The following is a 22,294-nucleotide window of genomic DNA, read 5'->3' as shown; positions in this document are numbered from 1 at the left end:
CTGCCGATTCCTGGAAACTTTGGCCGGATGCCGAGAGCCGGGAGCCTCGGCCCAAGGCGCCTCCGGAAAGAGTAAATATGAGCGATAGCAATTCTTTAAAAGGCATTAACAAAAAAATAAATACAAAAAGAAGACACGATGTGTTCATCATCCTTTTTAAACAGTGCCGCCCTTATGAAGACAACAGGGATATTAAAAAGTAAAGAGTTAGCGTTCGTCACAAAGATTATTGCCTGTAAAATATAGTGGCGACCTTTTCAAGCCGTCGCAAATCCACCGTTACAGTTCCCAAAGTAACCGGTCTTAAATATTCCTGTGACATTTGAAATATATTAATTCTACCCCAAAAAATTTGATCGATTTTTTTTGGGGCATCATAACCCAAAAAAATGTGTGAACTTCTTATAATCATTCTTTCCTTCTTGGTGCTGCGCAGCTCAAGTTGACAACTGAAATCACTAAAACCAGTGAGTCGATATATCACATGTCCTTGTTAATGGAACCCCCCCCCGAGGAGTTCAGTATTACTGATCATTTTATTTCGATTTCACTTGTAAGAAAATGTCTTACACGTTTCATAAAATGAATCAATTGAACACATTAAACTTAAATAAAATTTTACATGTAAATTCACTTGAAGCATCTAAAAAAAAAAAAAAAGGTGATTAATGACCAGCTTCCTATAAAAACCCAACTAAATCTCTCCTGTATTAAATCAAACACGGGGACAAAGGCAGATGGTAGTATGTTTGAATGTTTATTTAAAGTTATTCCCGCAGCGCGCCCCCTCCCTGTGTGAAAGCCGAGTCTGAAAGGAGGAGGATACAGGCCACTATAGCGCCACATCAGCACATTTATTAACAAGGCTACTCGTTTAGTCGCGACACCTCCGCCCCCCGCCGGCACGGCGCCCTGTGCTGCCCTGCAGTAAGACACTAGCATGGTGAGGCTAGTTCAGGAATGACCCCCCCCACCCGAGATGAAGTCCAATAAGTGATGGGGTTCAGGTTTAAGAGCGAGTGACTCTTGACTTATTTATAAAAATCAAAAAAGAGGCAGTTTTACTAGATTTGTAGTTCCACCGGAGGGGAAAGACAAACGGGGCCGATGACGGCGAGAGACAAAGAGAAACTCCTCTCTCGCCTCCCGGTGTGGCCGATGGTCTGCTGGGCGTGCTCTGATGATGTCACTAAATCTGAATGCTGAGGCTCGACGCGAAGCCCCAAGATTCACGGTGTGGTCTTCGTCCTTCTCCGATCAGCGACGCGGTTTCCGTCTTTCTTCTTCCACACAAAAACAGATGGACTGAAAGGAGCAGGGGGAGAAACAAGGCGTCACACACTTCTCACGACACCGCCGGATCACCTGGATTAAAAACGACTGGGTGGAAGACGGCCCTTTAAGGCGAGGAGACTCTTCTACATGTAGAGTTCGACACGTTTCTTCCAGTTCACGCACCACTTAGATTAAAAACCACGAGATTTAATCCTCTGATCCCGCGTTCGTCCAACTCCACGGAGAGTTTGTGACGCCTTACCTGCGTAGGGGACTACAGATCGCCAAGAGGAATGATTTCTTCGTTGATAAAAAACTCAATGGTCTCCTCCTCCCAGTCATCAACATTGCTGTCCAGCTCGTCGGTGTCCACTCCTGCGAGGCACAAGGTCAGAGGTCAGAGGTCAGTGTATCTGGATGCGGCCCGTGGGGACGGAGCAGGTCGGGCGGAGGAGCTCCCACCTCCTCTGAGCTCCAGGCGGAGGTCCTTCTGCTCCTGGTAGGTCTGCTGGGCCTTCTCCCGGTAGCTACGGTACTCCTCCATCATGGCTCTGCGTTTGTCCACCAGCTCCTACTCACACAGACGCAACGACGTCAACTCTGTAGCTGCTGCGCAATTTTAGATATTAAATATCCTTCGAGGGGGAATTTAAGATCACAAAAATATCCTGGTGCGACATAAAGATGACAAACTGCAACTCTCTGGGTTCTGTGAACTTGTAAGCGTCAGCCTCGGCTGCTGAAACATCAAAATGAGTGTTGAGAACGTGAGGAATCAAAGCAAACCTTGGAAGCCTTGGATTGGCTCAGACGATCCTTCTGCTCAAAGATCTTCGAGTATTTCTTCAGATCCTTTTTGATGACCTGCAAAAGATTAGTTGACAAAGGAAGAGTTCACCATTAAAGGAGGATCCGTGACACTAAAGCCACGACCGCCAACAGTAACCCCGTTGTGACTGGGCCTCAGACCAGCAGTAGAATCAGGAGCCACGACGTGGCTCTCATACGAGGTGTCAGAAAAGTTCAGATTCGTCATCACTGGCCCCACGTGCTTCCGACATCGGGGTCAGAGTCGTACCTTGATCTGCTCCTGACCGAGCAGGGTGGTGGGCCTGGGCCTCCACAGCAGCTGACAGAAGCGGTCCTTGTTGTTCTTCTGGAGGAGGCGGCCCTGGAAGGTCCACAGCCAGTAGGCATTGTCCACCTGATGAAACACACACACACACACAGAGAGGCGGGAGCCGAGGTCAGCGGAGGACGGGACGACACCGCGGTGCTCGTCGCTCAGCTACACGAGCGCAGCCGCTTCCAGACCTTGTGGCTCCACCAGGAGACGGAGGTGACGACGTAGCGGCCGGTCGGGTCCCACTCCACGTCAGAGGCCATGTAGTGCTCGGCGATGTTCATCAGGGTGCAGTCCGACGTGTCCACGAAGGCAAGAGCTCCGTTCATACTGCACAAGGAGAGAGATATAGAAGACTCAGCGACACACGCAGAGAAGTTCACAAGTGTAGTCATCAAACACGACGAGACTCAGATAAACGTTAGAATCAGGAGCTCAGCTCTCATATGAGGTGTCAGAAAATATGTTTTTTTTGTTTGTCATCAGTGGCTTCTCACACGTTCACCCGCCACGCCCAATAATGACACTGACCTTCGGAGTCCTGCGAGCACCATGAACTGTCCCTGCGGGCTCCAGAAGATACTGTTGGCCTGCTGCTTGTCAAACATCTCTGCAAAACACCAAGTGTGACGCTGAGCGGATCGACGGCACTCAGTCAGCCGCAGGTTTGCATTGGGGCGTCTCGTCTACTCACTTATGAGCTCGATCTTCCCGTTGTTTTTGACGTGATAGAAGGAGGCGTTGATCCTCGGAGACTCGCCGTGGAGGACGGCAAACTTGCTGCCGTTGGGCTCCCAAGCAAAGGCGATAATGCTTTCTGGAAGGGAAAACACAAGATTAATTTTCTCCCCGTGCAATGAATTGCTGTGAACGTGTGTTAATGGAGATGCATCAATGTTCTCACCCTTCATCTCCACCACATCAACAGGAACCTGCTTCTCTCTCATGCGGAAGATTTCAAAGTTGGTAACGACACCCTGAGAGATAAAAAAAAAAAAAGGACATTCAGTATGTAATATTTTAGTTTTTTCCCCCAAATGTGTCGGAGGTTTGCGCCACATCTTCTCACGCTCACCTGAGTGCCTTTGGGAGTCCTGTCAACCTTCACACAGAGGTAATCTCCGTTCCTCTGCCAGTGCAGCTTGCAGTCCACCACGTTGAAGAGGTTACGCACACGGATCTCCTGACGGGAGGGCATCTGCATCAGAGTGACTCTTGCTGGGATGTCCTTGTCCTCGGGGACCCAGAATGCTATGATGTTGTCACCGGGAGACCAGGAGAAGTCCCTGCAGACAGCGAACATCGTCAGCATCTCTGTGAACGACGTGCACTTACAAAACGCACCCGGAAAACACGCGCTTCAAAGCCCCGACTTACTTGATTCCGGTGATTTTAAGACTCTTCTTGTCCAGCAAACCCATAGACTGAAACAAAACACACGCGGCTTCAAAATCGCGCACTTTGCACACAAACGCGACAAACGGAGTTTGTCGGTTTACTCACGGGAGTTTCATAGATGCTCAATGTGTCCGGAGTCATCCTGGCGAAGAACTTTCCGTCGTGGCTCCACCTGAAACCAAACACAGGGTCACGACACAACCCCGACACGACGTGGCCAGTCAGGGCGACACGCAACGCGAGTTTACTGACTTGAATATGGGCCAGTGCGCCGAGCTCTCACAGTGGAAGCCCCTCTTCTTCTGTCCGGTCAGGATGTCCCAGATGATGATGGCCTGAGGGTCTTCCTTGGTGTCCATCAGCGGACTGAAGGTCACAACATACCTGGAAGACATTGCCAACACACATGAAGCATAAAAAAAAAAAAAAAAAAAAAAATGCAGATTAGAATCACTACTGGGGAAATATTTAAAAAAAACAAGTTCTCTATGATTAAACAAGATAAATGTTGCCTCACAGAGGTATTAGATTACCTTTCACATGGGGAGAAGTCAATGAGGGACACGCCCTGGTGGCTAAACCTCTGGATCTGTTTGAACTTCTCCCCGCCCCACAGGGCGATGCCCCGCTGGTGGAAGGTGGCCAGGTAGGTGCCCTTCGGCGACCAGCGGACGTACGTCTCCGTCCAGCGCTGAACCACGACACAGACACATTGTAAGTCCAGACATCGACGGGCACGGCTGAATTACGCGTCGTCGTCATCGATTCACAGAGGCCGTCACGGACAACTTACTGCTCTTTCTTCGGCTGTGATCGGCTCTTTGGCATCATTGGCAAAGATGGCAGTCCTCTCTCCAGCTTCGTAGATCACACTGTACTGGTCACGGCAATCTTGGTCCTCGGTCCAATGGCGCATGTTACCCTGAAGACACACGGACGGCATTAATAAAGCTTGTATAGCAATCCTGGCAATTTACTCTTGTTTTAGAGGATTGTTCTTTTTGCTGGATTGTTTTATTTTATATTTATTTTTATATTTACATATTCTATTTTTTGTGCTCTTTTTTGCTCTTGTTTAGATGTTTACATATGTTTACATATTTTAATTCCTTAGTTTTATAAGTTCTGCACCTTTCACCTTGAGCTGTTGTAAGTTTGTGTTTCCCCCTGGGGAGGAATAAAGCTCTCTACTCTACTCTTGTACCTTTCCGGCATATCAAATGTCTTGTTTACTATAACTCGGGATGCACTGACGCCACTATTTTCCTCAAAGTGAGTAGTTTACGAGTACTTGCCGATAAAGTACTTAGGCCAATACACATTTATCCCCCCCCCCCACACAGATGTTATTTGAACATTCCTACATTGTGATGTACTTTCATTCAAAATTTGTTCTTTTATGCCACTGCCACTATACTGTAAAAAATACCTTTCAATAATACTTTGTCATAAACTGAGTACAAACGTTTATAACAAAGGTGTTTTCAATAAAAGTTTGTCAGAAAGTGCACGGTTTCCTCAACATTCATTCAAGAGTGGCGGGCCACTATTCTGAAATCCGTTTAAAAATGTCAAACGGCGAACTGGAACGATAAGCCTTCATGTGATTGACTGTAAAGACAAATATCTGTGAAGGGGATCAAAAAAAAAAACACTCACAAAGTCTTTGAAAGGTTGTTTTTCTGGCGTTTCCCACTCATCGCTGATGTTCATGTATCTGTTAAAAAAAAAGTATTTGTCAGACAGAGATCACGTTGATTTGTTTTATTTCACTGCAGTTTGTGACGGACGCGACAAACATACTTGTCAAAATCCGTGAAGAGATTAACCCTGAACGTATGTTGTTTGTCGAGCTTGTATCCATCTGCATTCTTCACGGCTTCCAGAGCTTGAGTCGGAGCGGCGTACTCCAGGAAGATGTATCTGTAGGAACAATCGATTTGCGTTCAACTTTAATGCACAAAAACACTCAAGGCAACAAAGCAGAGGCGCCTCAGTTAAAAAGGGGGTCCTCACCCTTTAGTTGTGCCTTCCACGTCTGGATAAAACTCGGTGGTGATCTTGCCAAACTTGGAGAAGATTTTGTGGATGACATTCTTGAGCTTTTCCAAACGCTCCGGGCCAACTTGAGGAACATTGTCCACGACCACCACCGAGTCAATGCCGTCCGCCTCCTGGGGTTTCTCTCGTAGGATGTCATCTAAAAGCTCTGAAGAGGAAAGAGAAAAGGGGTGGGGTGATGAGAGAACGGAGCTCTAATGGTGGGAGTCTTATCAGATTTATCTGCAAACAACACATGGTCACTAGTTTAGTCATTTGAAAAGAAAAATCCCCACCTGATCTATTGTGAAAGTCTTATAACATCATTAGATCACGTATGGACATTTACTATCCAAATAAGAGTAACCTTTAACCACTGGTTTGTGAGGCAAACTGGACAGTGCTGAAATGTCTTTATATATTTTCATTTGTCCAGGTAGGAGACATTTTAGTCCGAATACAATCAGGCCAACTAGAATTTGTCATCCATTCTTGAAGAAATCCATCAGTTCATGCTGTTCTTTTAACTAGTCAGCATTGGTGAATCACATTGTGCTAGCAGGATTTGTGTAATTAATTAGGAACCAGAAATAATTGGAGGGCGGGTTACACATCTTAGATAATTGTTATTGTGCAATAATAATAATACAACATGCTATAGTTAAGACATTTTATTTGGGGAAAATTGGCCAGATTGTTCAGCACAATTGCTGGACATTTATAATCATTAGGTAAACATTAAATATTAATTTACAGAAAATGTGAGTGGCGGCTTTATATGATGACAAATCGCTGCTGTAAATCCAAAGCCTGAATCATTGGTTGACAGACCCACCACTTCCCATATGGATCTACGTTCCCCTGACCCATGTCTTTCTCACATTAACAGCCATTTTTAAAGCATATAGTAAAAACAGGTTTATTGTTCGTGGCCAGTGTCATTCATTCAAACGACAAATCCCGAGCTATCGTGCCAAAAAAGCACTACGGAGACAAGGCCACGGTGAGGGGCTCTCCGGTGTCGGGGTGAGGCTTCAACGGCTGCCTGAAAATCTATAATACTATTACTTTAAACGTGTCGCTGAACGTATAACCCGGTGATTTTGCTTGACTGTACAGTCACTGCTGGTTTAGAGTTCATTTAAAGTCACAGGAAGTGAAGCAACAAGCGAAAGAGCTTTGTACGGTCACCCCCGCCGTAGCGGTTAGCATGGGAGCTAGAAGGCCGAGAAGCCGGGGCCTTTCCTGCAGCCGCTCACCGTCATCCTCGACGTCGTCCTCGTAGTCCTCCGGGTCGCTGAAGGAGGGTTCCTCCTCCTCATACTCGGGGTCGTCCACCATATCCACCGTATCTTGCATTTAACACGGCTGCAGACGGGGTTTTTGTCAGCAGCGGAGTGGGGTCGCGGGAGGGAGAATGGTGACGGTGCCCGACCGGTGCGGATACCATGTGCGACTCCGGGAAAATGGACGACAAGACGGAAATGGAACGCCGGCGCCCGCTCCCCACCGGCGGCTCTGATTGGCTGCGGGAGAATAGTAAAGCTATAAAACATCTGGAGAGGTTATAATGCGATGCCTGCGCAAAGTGTATTCGCATACAGAGCTGGGAAATAAGCGCAGCTGCATTTATTAGGACTCGGCAAGCATAAAGAAAACGGAAGCTACGTTATGGGTAAATGTGAACCTATTTCCCGCGAGAAGAACGCCACGAAAACGAAACTTCATCAACCTTTTAGTTATCTTGTGTCGCATTAAAAAAAAAACGCATTCAGGTTCGTGTGAGTCGGCGGTAACTTTCACAATTGTAAGGTTGTAAGTGAGGGTCTTTAATGGAAAGCATGGACAAGGAGTGCGGCTCACTGCTGCCCCGGGTGTGTGAGCTGCTGGCGGCCTCAGGCTGCTCACTGCCCGATGACACCAGCCTGGAGAAACTGCTGGACTGGTTCACAGCGCTAACAAAGGCTGGTTAGTGTCATCACTCACGTCTTTTTTTTCTCTGATCTTCACTGTATTTATTACAGTATGTTTTTTTTTTGTAATCACCTCATAATAAACTTGAAATGCACACAATACAGTGCAATGTTGGGAGTTTGCATGTTCCCCCTGTGGAGTGTCACTCTGGCCTCCACCCACATGTCTGTGAGCTGGAATAGGATTCATTTAGGAGTAGCTCCCTGCAGCGTATAAAGTGTGAATAAATATTTTGTATTGATGTATTTTCCACCACACTACAGGAGGATCTCTGCTGGAAGCCTGCCCATATCTCCTTGAATTTATCTCCACCGTGATTCACAACACGGCTGCAGACCCCAGCGTCCTCTCATTCGCCATCAAACTCGCCGGTTTGATAGCCGCCACCGAGGATGGCTTCCAAGCTCTTCAGGTAGAGTTTGTGAAAGCACCTTTGTTTTTTTTTTATTCAATTACAATCCTTGCTGGAGTATGATGCTGTTGATGCCTCAACTTGCAGGAGTCGTCTGTTCTGGACCTGATCGGCAACGTTGAGCACTGGAAGGAAACGGGGCTCTGGGAGGATCCGTGTATCAGGATCGGCTGGATCCAGGGCTTCAGCACCATGCTGCAGCACCCAAAGGCGCTCACTTTCTTTTCACAAACGGGTGAGCCTTTACACGAAGAGACCATCTTTCTAAACATCTCGTAACAGATGCGGGCGATGTAAGGAACATTTAAATGCCGCAGCAAAGCATTCATCACTTTAAAAGAGATTTTAAATGTGGTCTGTGCTCTGGTTTGATTCTTTAGGGTCTATTGAGGCGCTCCTGCAACTCCAGACGGACTCCAGTCTGTTTGTCGCCTCAGCTGCCAATCAGATGCTTGCCCAGGTTCTGCTCCTCTGTCAGCGTGTCCCATCTGGGGGGAGAAACGAGGAGGAGGTCACCGACGAGACGACGCAGACCTCCATCTCAAGCCGGGAACCTTTAGCCGTCGCAGTGGAACCGAACCGGGACCCGTCTGAACTTGTGGCGAAGACGCTGGAGTACCTCAAGAAGTCTCTGGTCGTCAAAGAAACGACTCGGCTTCATCGGACTCTGCAGAGCCTCAGACTCCTGGCCGTGCTGCTCGCCCGGGTCCGTCCTCCTCTACGTGACGCGCTGCTGCACACGGTGTCGGACCCTCTGGAGGAGCTGGTGGCTGCAGACCACAGTCAGCTCACACTTCCTCTCGTGGAGGTTCTGATCGCTGCACACAGGTAGACTTCTGTTACGAGGGAAGCGTAGTGGAGTGGAGAGGAGTCAATTGATTTGGGGATTTCTTCGCATAGATTGCGATTGCGGCTTCATTGCGTGGTTGAATATCCCACCGCATATAAAGCAGATTGTCTTTTTAAATTCCAGGTCTATGTCGTGGCCTGGAGGTCGACTGTGGTGTAGATTCCGTTTTAATGAAATATTCTTTTTTTGGTGGGGGAAACAATATTGTTGCTTTTCTAATGCACACAATGAGCTACCATATAGTACATCTAGCTCTGCCACACTAGAAGTAAAATGATGGACTCTTATTTCTAATGAGGAACCCAGACTTTTGTATATTTGTCTGTCCTCGGCCATCTCGTGTAGAACGTGTGTGTTTCCACTGTGACCAGCCCATCACAGGACAAACACACACTTGTGGATAAGGCTGGAGTTGTGTATTAACACACCAGCGAGTACGTGTTTGGATTGTGGAGGTTAAAACCCGGAGAGAAAATGGGCATCGGCACACGGAGAACGTGCAAACTCTACAAAGTGAGACCTCAGTCTGGGGTCGACTGGATAACAACTGAGCCTTTTGTTTATGCTATGCTGTTTATAAAGATGCAGGACACAGCTATACAAAAGTAATACAAACAAGTACTACCGCGAATACTGTTTACATAATGTGTGCGTGCTTGTATATGAAATACTAAGTGTGACTTGGTTATGTTTATGGAGGAAACAGAGGAGAAAGGAAATAGTTTGTATAGTAACAGAAAGGAGCAAAAGAGAAAAAAAAAGTGAAATTATCCATTTTGTAGAAATTGAATGAGTTTGTTTTGGAATTGAAGGAGGTTCTATTGTCACAACATAACATGTCATGACAGCAGATTTTTCCATTGATGTATACTGATATAATTTTTTGATTTCCAGCTTGTGAGTGTGGTTGTCTTGGCGAGTTAATCTATGTCTAAGTTGTCCCCCTCTCTCGGCAGCGGCTCTGACGAGCGTGTCGCCGACCAGCGTGTCGGCCGTCTCTTATCGTCCATGCTGAGCGTCAGGAAACCCGTTGACCTCGTTCACGCTGCAGCCGCTTTCCTCCGCAGAGGCCGCCGGTGAGCTTCTGCCCGGTTGCCCTGAGCAGCACGGCGCCCGTCCGTGGAGCGTAAATGCACTCAGGAAGTCAAAGCATTGATTCGCCGGTCCCGTGGTCTCGTAACGAACCTCTGCCGGTTTTGTCCGTCCAGCGATGGTGTCCACGCCGCCCAGTGTGTGAGAGTGCTCCTGCTGCCGCTCCAGATCACGACTGAACTCACCCTCCTGGACGCAGGAGCTGCAGGTGAACGCACGCCAACAACTTCTGAAAGCGAAGCGCGCCGCTCGTGCGTCATTCTGGACTCATTGGACGTCGTGTTCCTTCAGCACTGGAGCTCCGGCGTTCAATGGAGGAGCAGCTGAAGAGCAAAACCTCCTGCACCTCCGTGATCTGTGTCTGTCTGACGAACACGCCGCAGATCTCACTCATGGTAAGTGACGGGAGATTGCCTCTATTTTCCTTGAAGTATTAAAGACTTAGGCCGCGTCTCAATTCTCCCCCTCAGCCCTTCATCAAACTGACGTCACCTTTCATTAAAACGGTGACAAGATGTTGTTGTTTGCAGGGTTTTTCATTTCATTTCCCCAGTCTGGAGCACAAAACAAGTGTTAAAGCTGCAACAAAACCAGAAAAACGCTGTGCAGGTGCATATAATCGACAGTAATTAAAGTTGATTATTTCATCAGTTATTTGTGCACCGATAATATAAGAATTTCTAATCTGACACTTCATCTCTTCTTCACGTGGATTCCTCAGTTCAAGATGTTCCCCCGGCTGGGCTTGAGATCTGATTTAATGAAATAGTCAAATATTTTGAGGCAACACGTTGAGGCGGAGGGGTAAAGGGTAGGCGGAGGGGTACAAAAGAGAATTGGGATTGGGCCTTAATGTGTTCCTGTGTCTGTCCCTCAGGGTCCAGAGTGTCTCCCCTGTCCTCCAGATATGATCGTAACTGCCGTTGTGTCCGTACTGAGGCTCTGCAGCGGCGACTCGTCCTCTTCGTTCGGCGGCTGCACCGGCGTTTTCAGGAATATCGTCGGAAGCGGAAAAGTCCAGAAATGTGGTCTGGAGGCCCTGATGGGTCTCAGCAACAGTCCAGGTAATTTCAACACACGGCAGCAGCCAACAGAGACGAGGCTGGAATCAAATTACAGATGCTCAGCAGCTCCATTGGAAAAGGTTTCCCCGGACGACAATCAGGAGAAAGTGGGGCTTAAAGGATCAAAAGCGAAGAGATTATTTTGGAGAAAGGATGAGCTGAGGGGTGCATGAAGGGCCAGTGTAATCTAAATAATGATTTTTTATTATTTTTTTAGTTAACTTTAAGAGCTCTAAAATATAAGAGGTCCTCACAATTAAAGCGAAATGAGTTCTCTTTATGTAAAGTTTAAAGATCAATAAAATGGTTTAATTAATACGTTTTTTCTTCTTGTTTGTGTCTTTCAGGCGTGAAGCTCAAGTTGAATGAAGTGATCACCCTCCTGGTGCAATATCTGGAAAACCCCGATTCTGACCCCACCGTGAGTTTGTGTGTCTTAACGAGCGAAGACGTTTTTTTGTGATTTGGACTCCTGGACGTCACACCAAAGGTTTTCTCACGTGATCCCTGACCCTACCGGGGCGGCATTTGGGTCTGAGAGCATCTTTTGCAGCTCCATTTCTCTGCGACTCCTTATCCAACAGACTTTTTGTTTTCCCACAGGTGCTCCACAAGTCCTACCAGACCCTCGTTCAGTGGGTCAGTGTTTGCGGCGACGTCTCCTCCATAACGGAGCGGCTCAGGGAAGGTGAATCTCGACTCCAGCAGCTTCCTGCTCCTCCGCCGGAGATCCAGCGTGATCCAGCGACGTGACCGTGCACGTTTGTTTCCGCGGTAGATCTGCTCGGGGTCGTGACGAAGCGCGTGTGCGACGCCCGCTGGGAGGTGAGAGACTCCACCCTGGAGTTCCTGGGGCACCTGGCCGGGGTGCGGGTCGGCCAGACGCCGGCGTCGGAGGCTCTGCTGGGCGGCTGCGGCACCACCACGCCCCTCCTCCGGGAGGCGCTGCACGACCCGGAGGGCTACGTGAGGGCCAGCGCCATCTGTGCACTGGCCCAGACACTGACATGCAGCTGGCAGCAGGGGGCAGCACTCACCCAGGAGCAGGTTAGGCCATGCTGGTTTTGCCTCCGTCAGGCATCACGAGCACAACTACAGGGAGGAGTTTACTGTGAGACAGCAAAACAAAGTGTAAACTACTAGAATTCTATTTATTTTCATGCAAAAACTATGTCTTATACCCAGATATTTTAATTTTTTAATTTTTTACTTTTATTTCTATTCTGTTGTATTTTATAATATTCGTATCTACCAGATTGCTGCAACAAAACAATTCCCCTTCGGGGATGAATACAGTAATTATCTATCTATCTAACTAATAGATTACATTATAATTAATGTGTGTTGCTATTTACAATTAAAATACAATGAAGTACAGTTACACAATTGTAATCAGGTAGTATATTGTGATCTAATTTGTTATTTTTAAAGAAGCCATCACTGATCACACTGAATTCCAATTAATGTTCGCACCTCTGAGCGACATTTATTTAGTCAATATGTTGATGTATTGACGATTGTGTTTCCATTGAAGACTTTACTGGAGATAAATTGAATTCTGATAATACAGAACATTAATACGTCAATATATGATGAATTAATTTGAATTATAAAAAGAACTAAATGTTTATATTTGCTCATTTTTTTGAATGTTCTACATTCAGTATTGGAAACGTAAAATTTTGACACATCTGTTTTCTTGCTCGGGATACAGATAATGTTTAATACTCAGACCAGAGTCACATGAACTCTAGTTTCTTTTCAGTATAAACATCTAATGTCTTTGTATGTGTTTTGAGACAGTCCACCAGCTAATTCTTTGTTTAGGATATTTAATGTGGAGAGTTTAATGAGTTCCTCACATTTCTACTCTATAAACCAGACGAATAACCTTCATCACAGCAGGATTTCACCGTGTGACTCACGTCTTAACTGAATTCTTCCAGTTTGATCCGTGAATGTCGCGATGGAAAGTCGCGTGAATAAAACCTTAACTTCTGCGCCTCTCCAGACGGAGATAGTAGGCCGCCTGCTGCAGATCCTCTCCGACGACAGCGAGGGATTCTCCCGACGAGCCGTCGTGCGTTACTTCATCGCCTGGTTCTCCTCGCACGCCCCCCCGCCCCCGCCCTCGCCCTCGCCCCCACCCCCGCCCTCGCCCTCCCTCCTCAGGCGCTCCGTGCGCTCGGTCCTTTGGCGAGGCAGTGCCGATCTGGACTGGGAGGTCAAAGTTCACACGCTCCAGCTGGCCGAGCTGCTGCTGGCCGACGCCTTCTCGGGTCGCTGGGGTCAAACCGGGAGTTTGGCCGGCCCGCCGGCGCCTCCGCACCCGTACGCCGTGACTTCTGGCCGAGCCGACGCCCCCCAGGCCGCGGCCTCGGACCCGGTCGGCGCGTTGAGCGACGCGGTCGATCAGGGCGTGGTCTCGGCGCTGCTGAGCGGCCTGGTGGACTGCGACAGGCCCGTGGCGGTGAGAGCCTGCCGGCTGCTGATCGCGCTCAGAGACGCGGTCTGTCCGTCGCCGCGGGGGGGAGTGGATCCAGCCGTCGCCGTGGAGACGGTCACCTTTGAGCTTCCCGGTTGCGGCTGGGCCGGGGAAATCAGAAAGCTGGCCGGGGCAGAGGGCGAGGGCGTGAGCGTGTGCGACGTGCTGAGGTCTCTGCGTTTGGACGAGCGGCTGGAGGTCCTGACCCGGAGCAGCGACCACGTCCAGAACTCGCCGCTGTCGCTGCTGCAGGACATCCTGACGGCGGGGGCGTCCCGCCGTCAGACGGACGCGCAGCCGGGGGAGGAGGTCGTGGTGGACTGCTACTGATCACGGACACACACTGAGCTCACGGCCCTCGCTGTGGTCGCCGTGGTTTCATTCAGGGCTGATTGCATTCATATTGTTTTTCCGTAGAGAGAAGTGGGATTTTTATACTTGGAAAAAAGCGACAGAACATGTCAATAAAATGATCGATAATTTATGAACATATGATTTCTGAGAGGTCGCTTGCTTCTAGAACATTTAGATCAGTTTTGCACCATTATTGCATCTTTTTTTTTTTTACATTTATTTGTGTTTTTTCCAAAAAAATTGACAATGTTTTGTAAAATGCCACATTTACAATTTGAATATTTTCTGGATTAGATAGAATTTTATCTGAGAACTAGAAATTAATGAATTTTTTCTTTTTCCATATGAATCACACTTTGCTTTGTCCTTTGATTTACTACAATTAAAAAAAAAGTAGCAGAGGAGATAACTATTTTAAAAAATAGATTGAAATTGAAAACTGAGTTTGATTGAACAACTTGTGTCACAAATTACTTTAAATTCTAAAATGAAAAGCAAAATACTTCCTCTGCCAAAATAAATCATCCTTAATTAGATAATTAGGTCAAAAAGTGAACGCTTGAAGATGATACTTTAATACCGCATTTTTCACACACGCTGCAGTAAAATTTAAATGGATTAATTTAATAAGAAAATGTGCATAGAATAGAAGCACCTGAGATTGTGAATTTCACACTGAGACATTATTTATAATTGTTTTAAGTGTCAGGTTTGTGCGCCATGACTGCAAAATAAAAATTCCAGCACTGAACCTCCGCTTAATAAAACTTACGGTTCTTTTTCATGCGTGTCAAAGTATCTCAGAGTTTTGTAAATATAATAATCACGAAGGAAAAGATTATAACCGTCACTTCAGGCCAAAGTCGTGTTTCTAGTTATTAGTTCTCAGTGATGGGAGTTCTATAATAAGAGAATATGAAAATAAATAGAAACATCGTTTCTATGATAGAATATCCAAGCTCTTTTCCACCAAAATGTCAAATGGCTGGTTTGACTTGCTGCCTCATGACGACTGAGGTCACAGGTCGCAGCTTTTCAGCGCCGGCGTCTGTGATGCCGGGTATTTAACTGCGTCTCCTGCTTGTTTCGGCACATTCCCACCGCGTCTGTGTCGTTTCACACTTCCTGCTCTTTCAGGTCACGCGGGGGCGGAGAGCGGACGCTGCTATTGACCTGCATTCAAATAGAGTGTTTTAACCAGTCAAACGCTCCTCGCAAGCGTGACACTGGATCTGATGTCCCACTTGCATCATTATTGATTCTGGCAGAAAAGCTCTTTCATTTTCATTTATTTATCTGAAAGGGACCTTTGGGGGGGGCAATTTAAACAGAAATGCTCCCACCTGATGATGTCGTATCAGATTCAGCCGGAGGGCAGATTCACATGCATGATTCGCGTGCATGAACTTGTTTTACGATGAGAGACCGTCAGCGATCCTGACAGGTCATGTGATCTAAACTGGACCGGATCACACTTTCTCCCTGGATCCGCTATTATTCAACTCAATATCCTATTATTGGACAGTCCTCGTTCTTTTTTTTGCTCCACACCACCAGTAACTTGAGCTTCTTGGACGTGTTTGATCCAGACTTTCTTCCTGTTTTGCATCAAAATGCAGAAAAATGTCCGAGGTCCCAGGGAAAGGGCCTGATGTGATCTGTCTGACGTCCCAGATCACAGAATCGCCATAACGGAACGAATGCATGAAGACTAAATCGGGATTAAATAACCTGAACTTGAACTCTGTTTTACTTGGGACTGAGGGAAAACAATCAGTTATTTTTTCACACACTAATTCTGCCGTTCACAAATGTTATATTATTAAAATCATAATTTAAAAAAACCTTTGTGTTTTTTTTTTCTTTGATAAAAGGCCTGCGTTGCTCAAAAAAGTCAAGATCAAGGATACTAACTATTTGAATCCATTCATGAGGGACCAAACGAGTTCATTCCAGAAATGAAGGCGGCCTAAAAAAAAAAAAAGCAGGCCATTGCTTCTAGCTCAGATGTGACAAGAGACGTTTCCAAAGGCTTCAGTGGAGGCGAGACGTCAGGAAAGAGGATCAGTAGTTTCATCGTCCCACTGATGAAATCATGGTGAAGAGAAATAAGTGGGGCTTATATCTATAATGAACCTTTATCAAAACACACATTTTTAGAACTAAATTCATTGGATTTGCAATGGAGTTGAATGGAAATGAGTTTTTGTAATAGTGATAAATGAGAAACCAAGTGTTAGGGTTATAGAACAGCTGAACGACAGGAGGTTTTCTTTCTTACGCATCCCAGTTAGTAAGGATATCTAACAGTATAAACAACAGCAGGAAGTCTGACATTTACTAAAAATAAAATAAAAAAACACATTTGCACAATACATGTTTCATAAAAATCAACATTTTTACATTTCAAATGTCCCTAAAGTCAATAATTCACAGTATATTCATTTTAAAAAAAGTGTTTTATCTAAGATATTCACGATTTAAATAAGAAATTAAATAAGATTTTATTTCAGCCTCAGAGTAAATAAAACGATACGATGATGATGGATGTTCACTTTGTTTCATCTGCTAAGAATGTTTATTTGAATATAATGCAACTTCCACTTCAGCGCTAAAATGTTTACCGTCTCCCCCTTTTAATCCTCAGTCCTATAAATGCATTTTGTGTGTGTGCGTGTGTGTGTGTGCTAATCCAGTCGTTGTGTGTTTGTGTGTTTCACTTTCTCTTTTCTTTACTGCAGATGTGCCTCAGCGACAGATGTGTGCAGCGTTTGTTTTTTTTTTTACATTATGCCGTATTGTACATGTAACACAGAGATTTCCTCCAGACTTACATCAGGTCCTTTTATCTTTGTCAAAGCTCGGCGCCAGATCTATTTTGATTGCGAGATGCTAGCGAGAAACATCTATCGACGAACCATTTGGATCACGTGGGCGCCTGCTATGGATTTCGTGTGTCTCTGTGAAACAGGCAGGCTTTGCCTCGCTTAGAGTTCTTCCCTTCAGAGTCACAAGAGTCCATCAACTGTATTTCCAAGCCCTGCTTTGATGTGTTAATTTAAGAAAACTGTCATTATGCTCTATTTCTGGTGCCTTTTTTTTTTTCTCCTTAATTCCTTCTCTGCATCTGGCTTGATCACTTGATTTCCCCGGTGGGAGTGCGTCATTAAAATCTGAGAGTTTGTGTGTGTGTGTGTGTGCGTGTGTGTGTGTGTGTGTGTGTGTGGACGGCAGTGGATGAAGACGAGGATGAGGAGGACCTCTGGTTTCCCCACGTGTTCACATGCTGCCTGACATGGTCACATGGCCGACCGGGGGGCAGGGGGGGGGGGGGGGTCATGCGTAGAGAAAACTCTGCTCATTAACTAAAGAGCAGGATGAAGGGCCTCACACACACACACACACACACACACACACACACATTCACACACACACACACACACACAGTGATTATCCCATCCCGCCACAGAGCATCCTCTCACTCCGTCTCTCCTCATTCATGAAGTGAAGCAGTTGTGGAGCTGGAGCTTCTCCTCCTTCTCCTCTCTCTCTCTCTCTCTCTCTCTCTCTCTCTCTCTCCCTCTCTCTCTCTCTCCCTCTCTCCCTCTCTCTCCCTCTCTCTCTCCGGGTCCAGGATGGAGGCTGTGGCTCTTTTCTCCTTCGCAGCATCCGAGGCAGACGAGATCAGTTTTCAGAAAGGAGACATAGTCAAGGTGAGCGTCAAGGTGGTCGTTCTGACACCGTGACCTTTTTTATCTTTGTTTTTGTTTTTTTGTTGTTGTTTTTTTGTTTTTTTGAAGATGCCTTTCTGCATGTTCATGTGGTGTAATCGTGCGTGTGCATGTGTATTGTAGGTGACAGAAATGGAGGATGACTCTTGCTGGTTCACAGCAGAGATCCACGGGAAGCGTGGCTACGTGCCTGAGAACTACATTTCCGTCCTCCCACATCCGTAAAGACATAATCTGTCCACTTGTGAAGCTCAGAAAGAAAAAGGAGAAAACAGGCTTCATGTTTTAAAAATTATTGATTCAGTTTGTTGCATTTAATGTCTTCATCAGTGTTTGTGCCTCCTGACTTTTTAGTATTTGCACTAAAATGCACTTTTTTTTACTTACTGCATTGTGTGAATGTCAGAGTTTTAGCATCCTGCAGAACTCTGTTGAAAAACTAAGTTGAAAAACAACAACCCTTGTGTCCCATTGGGATTGTTTTTTGGGAGTCTGTTACACAATATATTACAAAACACTGATTCACATAACTAAATTTGTGTATGATATACTTTCATGGAAACATAGAAAAAAACCAAAAACACAGTGTAATTCATGTGTCCATGTGTTCTCGTATAGGTGGTTTGCAGGACCCGTGTCGAGACTGGAGGCTGAGCAGCGCCTCCGCTGGCAGGATACTGGGGTGTTTCTCGTGAGGGACAGTGAATCAGCTCCTGGGGAGTTTTCTGTCTCTGTTAGGTCAGTGAACGCACCGCACGAGCATCAGTCTGGTGAAAAACCCCACCGTGGGTCAAGCGCCCGACACTGAAGTCTCCTGTCGTGCACCAGTTATATCGGCAACTCAAACCCCGTCTGGTTCACATTTCTATATGTTTATAATCCCTCATTGTGTCGTCGCGTCTGAGGCGTCGGCCTGCCGGCATCACCTCGTACACTCAGAACGGACGGTCCAGTGAGGGGCTCGAAACGCAAACCTCTCTGCAGCTGGATGTGTGTTTTCCATCTCAGCGGGCACATTAGCAAGTTGCAGCATCCACGTGTCTTCCAGTGTGTGTGTGTGTGTGTGTCTGTGTGTGTGTGTGTGTGTGTGTGTGTGTGTGTGTGTGTGTGTGTGTGTGTGTGTGTGTGTGTGTGTCAGGGTTGGTGGAGTGGAGAGTCATACTATTCAAATATGTTCTACGGGAACCCGTCGCTCTAAAAAAACATCACAGACTGTGTGTGTGTGTGTGTGTGTGTGTGTGTGTGTGTGTGTGTGTGTGTGTGTGTGTGTGTGTGTGTGCGTGCGTGTGCGTGTGCGTGTGCGTGTGTGTGTGTAATTTGGGTCACCCAAAATGACGTAGGGGACATTTAATCACTGAGGGCAAATTAGATGAGTTCAATAATCGGGGCGTTGCATAACGCCGCGCGGCCCTTTTAATTAAACACAGGTACATTATGCAACTGACACGTGGCACGGAAATGTAACGCGTGAACATATTGTGTGGACATTAATGTTGCAACGCACATCTGTCTGCCTGCAAGTAGATTAGAATGTAGAGTGATCAGCAGGGGGTGACGATGGTACAGTAAAGTGTGTGTATGTGTGTGTTCCAAGCCTCATTCTATCAGCAGAGCTTTAGATGCACTTTGTTGTGATTTACGGGGGAAGGCGTACATTAGAATACAGGAATGAGCGACCCCGGAGCTTTAGCGGCCCTTTTAGACGGACATTAATGCCTTTTGTCGGAAAACACGCTTCAGAATAGTTAAACCAAATAAACACAACGCAGACGATTCGCCTTGGCGTCGCCTCTGCTGGACTTTCATTTCATAAAGTGATGCACAGGGAGATTTGGGGGCTGCAAAGCGCTTGCAGACGAAAACCCAGATTATGGCTTTACTGTTTATGGAACACCGCAAGGCTTTAAGTTCTTTTTATAAACGGCTTCAGAAAGTTGTGTCAGCTATGTGACGAGGGGGTGAACAATTAATGCGACATCGACGTTTGTTTACAGGAGTGATGATGCTGCTGCAGTCCAGCCACTGATTGTTTTAGAAAACTAACGCATCAAAACCTCTGTGCACCTTATCGTGTATTTTATGCTCCAAAACATGAAAACGTTCGGATTTGTATCGGACGGTTGCAGGTTCAATTCCCATCTCTGCCTGCTTACATACTGAAGCGTCCTTGGGCCAAGACACTGAACCCCAACTGCTCCCATTGGTGTGTGAATGTGTGTGTGAATGGGTGAATGTGGTGAGCTGTGTAAAGAGCTCACACAGCTATAAAGCGTCATGTGAGGGAAATCCATTGTTTTGAGCAGGTGCATAGTTTTTCTTACGTTACGTAATCTATAAACTCAGGCACTAAAACTGTATGTTTGTCAGTAACTAGTAAGTTAGTAGAAGATTCAGGTGTTGAAGGAAAACTCCAGTATTAATAAAGAATTACATGTGGGCTGATGTAAGTGAATAGAATAGAATAGAATAGAATAGAATAGAGTAGAATAGAATAGAATAGAGCATGATCCCAGATAGCTATTTGACTACGTAATGGCATTAAGAAGTACAATTAAGTCTTTAAAGAACAACAAATGACACAGAGATTTAAAAAAAAAAACAAATTTGTACAGTAGAAAACATTGTTGTCAACACCTCAGTTCATAAGGTATAATAGTCTTTTACACAGTAAATAAATGACCACATTTCTTTCTTTGCTTCCTTCTATTCACCTCATAGTTAACAACAATAAAAGGTCATGTCTGGATTTGCAAAACCAACATTTCAAAGCTCAAATCATTTTTTTTTCTTTTATCACACTTCATCTTATACCCTCTTTCTCGCTGGGCCTTCGGGAGAGTATAACTGGCAGTAATGACACACCAGCACATGTAGAATTACCAATTTACAAAAGTGTGAAGAAACCAGAGTGATCCAAACCGGGACAACATGCGAAACTTCACACAAAAAAAAAGCCTCAAAGGCGAGATTCTAACTGAAGATCAACTTGCTATGAAGAGAGAATGCTGATCACTAGAATCCTGTGCAGGTGCTATAACTACACTGAAGTATATATAATATATGTGTACACAGTTTGTGATTCACAGTATAATGACAGTGTGCGGCAGCTTTTGTTGGAGAGTATTTACATTTACTTCATTATGCCTTTCATTGGTCATCTTTCAGAATTATTTAGTGAAATTCTTCTTCTTTTTCTTTTTTTGTAATGAGCATCACTTTTAGCTGTACTCTGCTAATAATCGCAGTTTTGAGCTCTTTGCAACTAAAGTTCATGAGGCACTTGATGAAAAAGTCTCCAGGATGGAAGTCGTTAAAGCACGATACACAATGGGGAAAAAAACAAAACAACAAAACTTTCTCCACATGAAATAGAACGGACTTTTTCAACAAACGGGAAATATGGATTATGTTTTCTTCAGAGGAGGAACCTGCCTGCCTGGAACCGCACAATTGTGGCCTTCCTACATACATTTAATGTACAGTAATACGAATACACATGTATCCCTACTGTCTTGTTTGTTTTGTCCCTTGTATTCTGTTTTGTTTTTATTGCACACGAGGTAAAAATGCTCAACGTAGAATCGAGAGTCACAATAAAAAAAGAGTAAATCTCCACGAGTCTGGATGGAGAACGACGAACGTTCACCTCCTCCGCCCGCCGCTCCTGCTTTGCAGCTACGGCGACCGGGTGGAGCACTTCCGGGTGCTGGAGGGGGGCGGCCAGTACGGCATCTGGGACGAGTCCTTCTGCTCCCTGAACCGGATGGTGGACTTCTACAGGACTCACAGCATCGCCGCGGACAAAGTGATCTGCCTCAGAGACCCCCCCCCCTCGCCTCACCTGCCGCCGCACCCGGGGCGCAACCCCTACCCCAACCCTTACAGGAGCAGCTCCCAGGAGTCCATCCCCTCGGCCCGCCTCCACGCCCACCCCGCCCACCCGGAGACCCCCCAGCGTCTGAAGGAGCCGGTTTTGGAGGTACGGGCACGTCAACGCGTGACGTTTTCCTCGTGTGTAACACGTCACGCTCGGTTAAATGCAACTTTTTAAAAAAAAATTTTGTTCTTTCAAACAGAAACCTCGTCTGGCGCACGCCCTCTGCGACTACGCCCCCCCCCAGACCGCTCACCTCCACTTCCGGCGGGGGACGTCATCGACGTGCTGGACTGCTCGAGCTCCCTGGGCTGGAGGGGGCGCTGTCGAGGCCGGGTGGGGATCTTCCGCCCGACTTCGTCCGGCCGCTTTACCATGACGCCATATCGGAGCCCCGTTGCCGCGGCAACCTATCCAGAGACTGACGTGGCCAACAAACACGAAACTATTTTACAATTGCTGTTGAAAAAAAAAAAAAAAAGCAAATTTATTTCCCGTTTTTTTGTGTGGTTGATAGGATGTCGTCCTCCGAAGCTGCAGGAGCTTGTAACGTTTTCACAAGATTCCCGTTTCTCTCAATGCTCTTTTCACCAGCTGTTTGAGTCGGACGTGGAAAAACCAA

The 22,294-nt window shown here is 46.2% G+C and overlaps 3 protein-coding genes across 3 annotated transcripts; 2 read left to right on the top strand and 1 right to left on the bottom strand.

Annotated features, from left to right (window-relative positions):
- Positions 1 to 736: 736 nt before the first annotated feature.
- eif3ba (eukaryotic translation initiation factor 3, subunit Ba) lies at positions 737 to 7,302 on the bottom strand. The gene is made up of 19 exons (XM_080520503.1): positions 7,096 to 7,302; positions 5,813 to 6,005; positions 5,600 to 5,719; positions 5,456 to 5,513; positions 4,590 to 4,718; positions 4,330 to 4,487; positions 4,049 to 4,180; positions 3,902 to 3,968; positions 3,776 to 3,822; positions 3,474 to 3,684; positions 3,303 to 3,375; positions 3,093 to 3,215; positions 2,930 to 3,008; positions 2,590 to 2,728; positions 2,354 to 2,479; positions 2,062 to 2,139; positions 1,738 to 1,846; positions 1,538 to 1,650; positions 737 to 1,305 (listed from the first exon to the last, which is right to left on the bottom strand). Exons 1-18 carry the CDS (start codon positions 7,193 to 7,195, stop codon positions 1,550 to 1,552), a joined length of 2,043 nt encoding a protein of 680 aa, XP_080376629.1. The 5' UTR covers positions 7,196 to 7,302; the 3' UTR covers positions 737 to 1,305; positions 1,538 to 1,549.
- Positions 7,303 to 7,669: 367 nt separating this feature from the next.
- brat1 (BRCA1-associated ATM activator 1) lies at positions 7,670 to 14,183 on the top strand. Its single transcript, XM_080521106.1, has 12 exons — positions 7,670 to 7,804; positions 8,074 to 8,222; positions 8,310 to 8,457; positions 8,603 to 9,050; positions 10,029 to 10,148; positions 10,281 to 10,372; positions 10,456 to 10,559; positions 11,042 to 11,228; positions 11,576 to 11,649; positions 11,832 to 11,916; positions 12,007 to 12,275; positions 13,240 to 14,183. The coding sequence occupies exons 1-12, from the start codon at positions 7,678 to 7,680 to the stop codon at positions 14,041 to 14,043; spliced, it is 2,607 nt and encodes an 868-aa protein (XP_080377232.1). The 5' UTR covers positions 7,670 to 7,677; the 3' UTR covers positions 14,044 to 14,183.
- Positions 14,184 to 17,702: 3,519 nt separating this feature from the next.
- Positions 17,703 to 22,097, top strand: LOC308149273 (GRB2-related adapter protein-like; the record flags this gene model as incomplete). The annotated part of the gene is given in 7 exon segments (XM_080520962.1): positions 17,703 to 17,780; positions 17,922 to 18,019; positions 18,417 to 18,536; positions 21,474 to 21,777; positions 21,875 to 21,938; positions 21,941 to 22,015; positions 22,018 to 22,097. Coding segments are annotated over 7 exon segments (819 nt in total).
- Positions 22,098 to 22,294: the final 197 nt, after the last annotated feature.

Source organism: Blennius ocellaris (assembly GCF_963422515.1).
Source record: "Blennius ocellaris genome assembly, chromosome: 3".
Taxonomy (NCBI): Eukaryota; Metazoa; Chordata; class Actinopteri; order Blenniiformes; family Blenniidae; genus Blennius; species Blennius ocellaris.
This window is presented reverse-complemented; position numbering and strand designations above follow the sequence as displayed.

Excerpts from the sequence above, each read along its gene's own strand:
- eif3ba (XM_080520503.1), bottom strand. The coding sequence starts at position 7,195 with ATGCAAGATACGGTGGATATGGTGGACGACCCCGAGTATGAGGAGGAG. Across the intron at positions 4,488-4,589 it reads TCACAGCCGAAGAAAGAGCA|CGCTGGACGGAGACGTACGT; the intron begins GTAAGTTGTCCG and ends GTCGTGGTTCAG. Across the intron at positions 3,376-3,473 it reads GGACTCCCAAAGGCACTCAG|GGTGTCGTTACCAACTTTGA; the intron begins GTGAGCGTGAGA and ends TTTATCTCTCAG.
- brat1 (XM_080521106.1), top strand. The coding sequence starts at position 7,678 with ATGGACAAGGAGTGCGGCTCACTGCTGCCCCGGGTGTGTGAGCTGCTG. Across the intron at positions 8,223-8,309 it reads ATGGCTTCCAAGCTCTTCAG|GAGTCGTCTGTTCTGGACCT; the intron begins GTAGAGTTTGTG and ends CTCAACTTGCAG. Across the intron at positions 11,229-11,575 it reads GGGTCTCAGCAACAGTCCAG|GCGTGAAGCTCAAGTTGAAT; the intron begins GTAATTTCAACA and ends TGTGTCTTTCAG.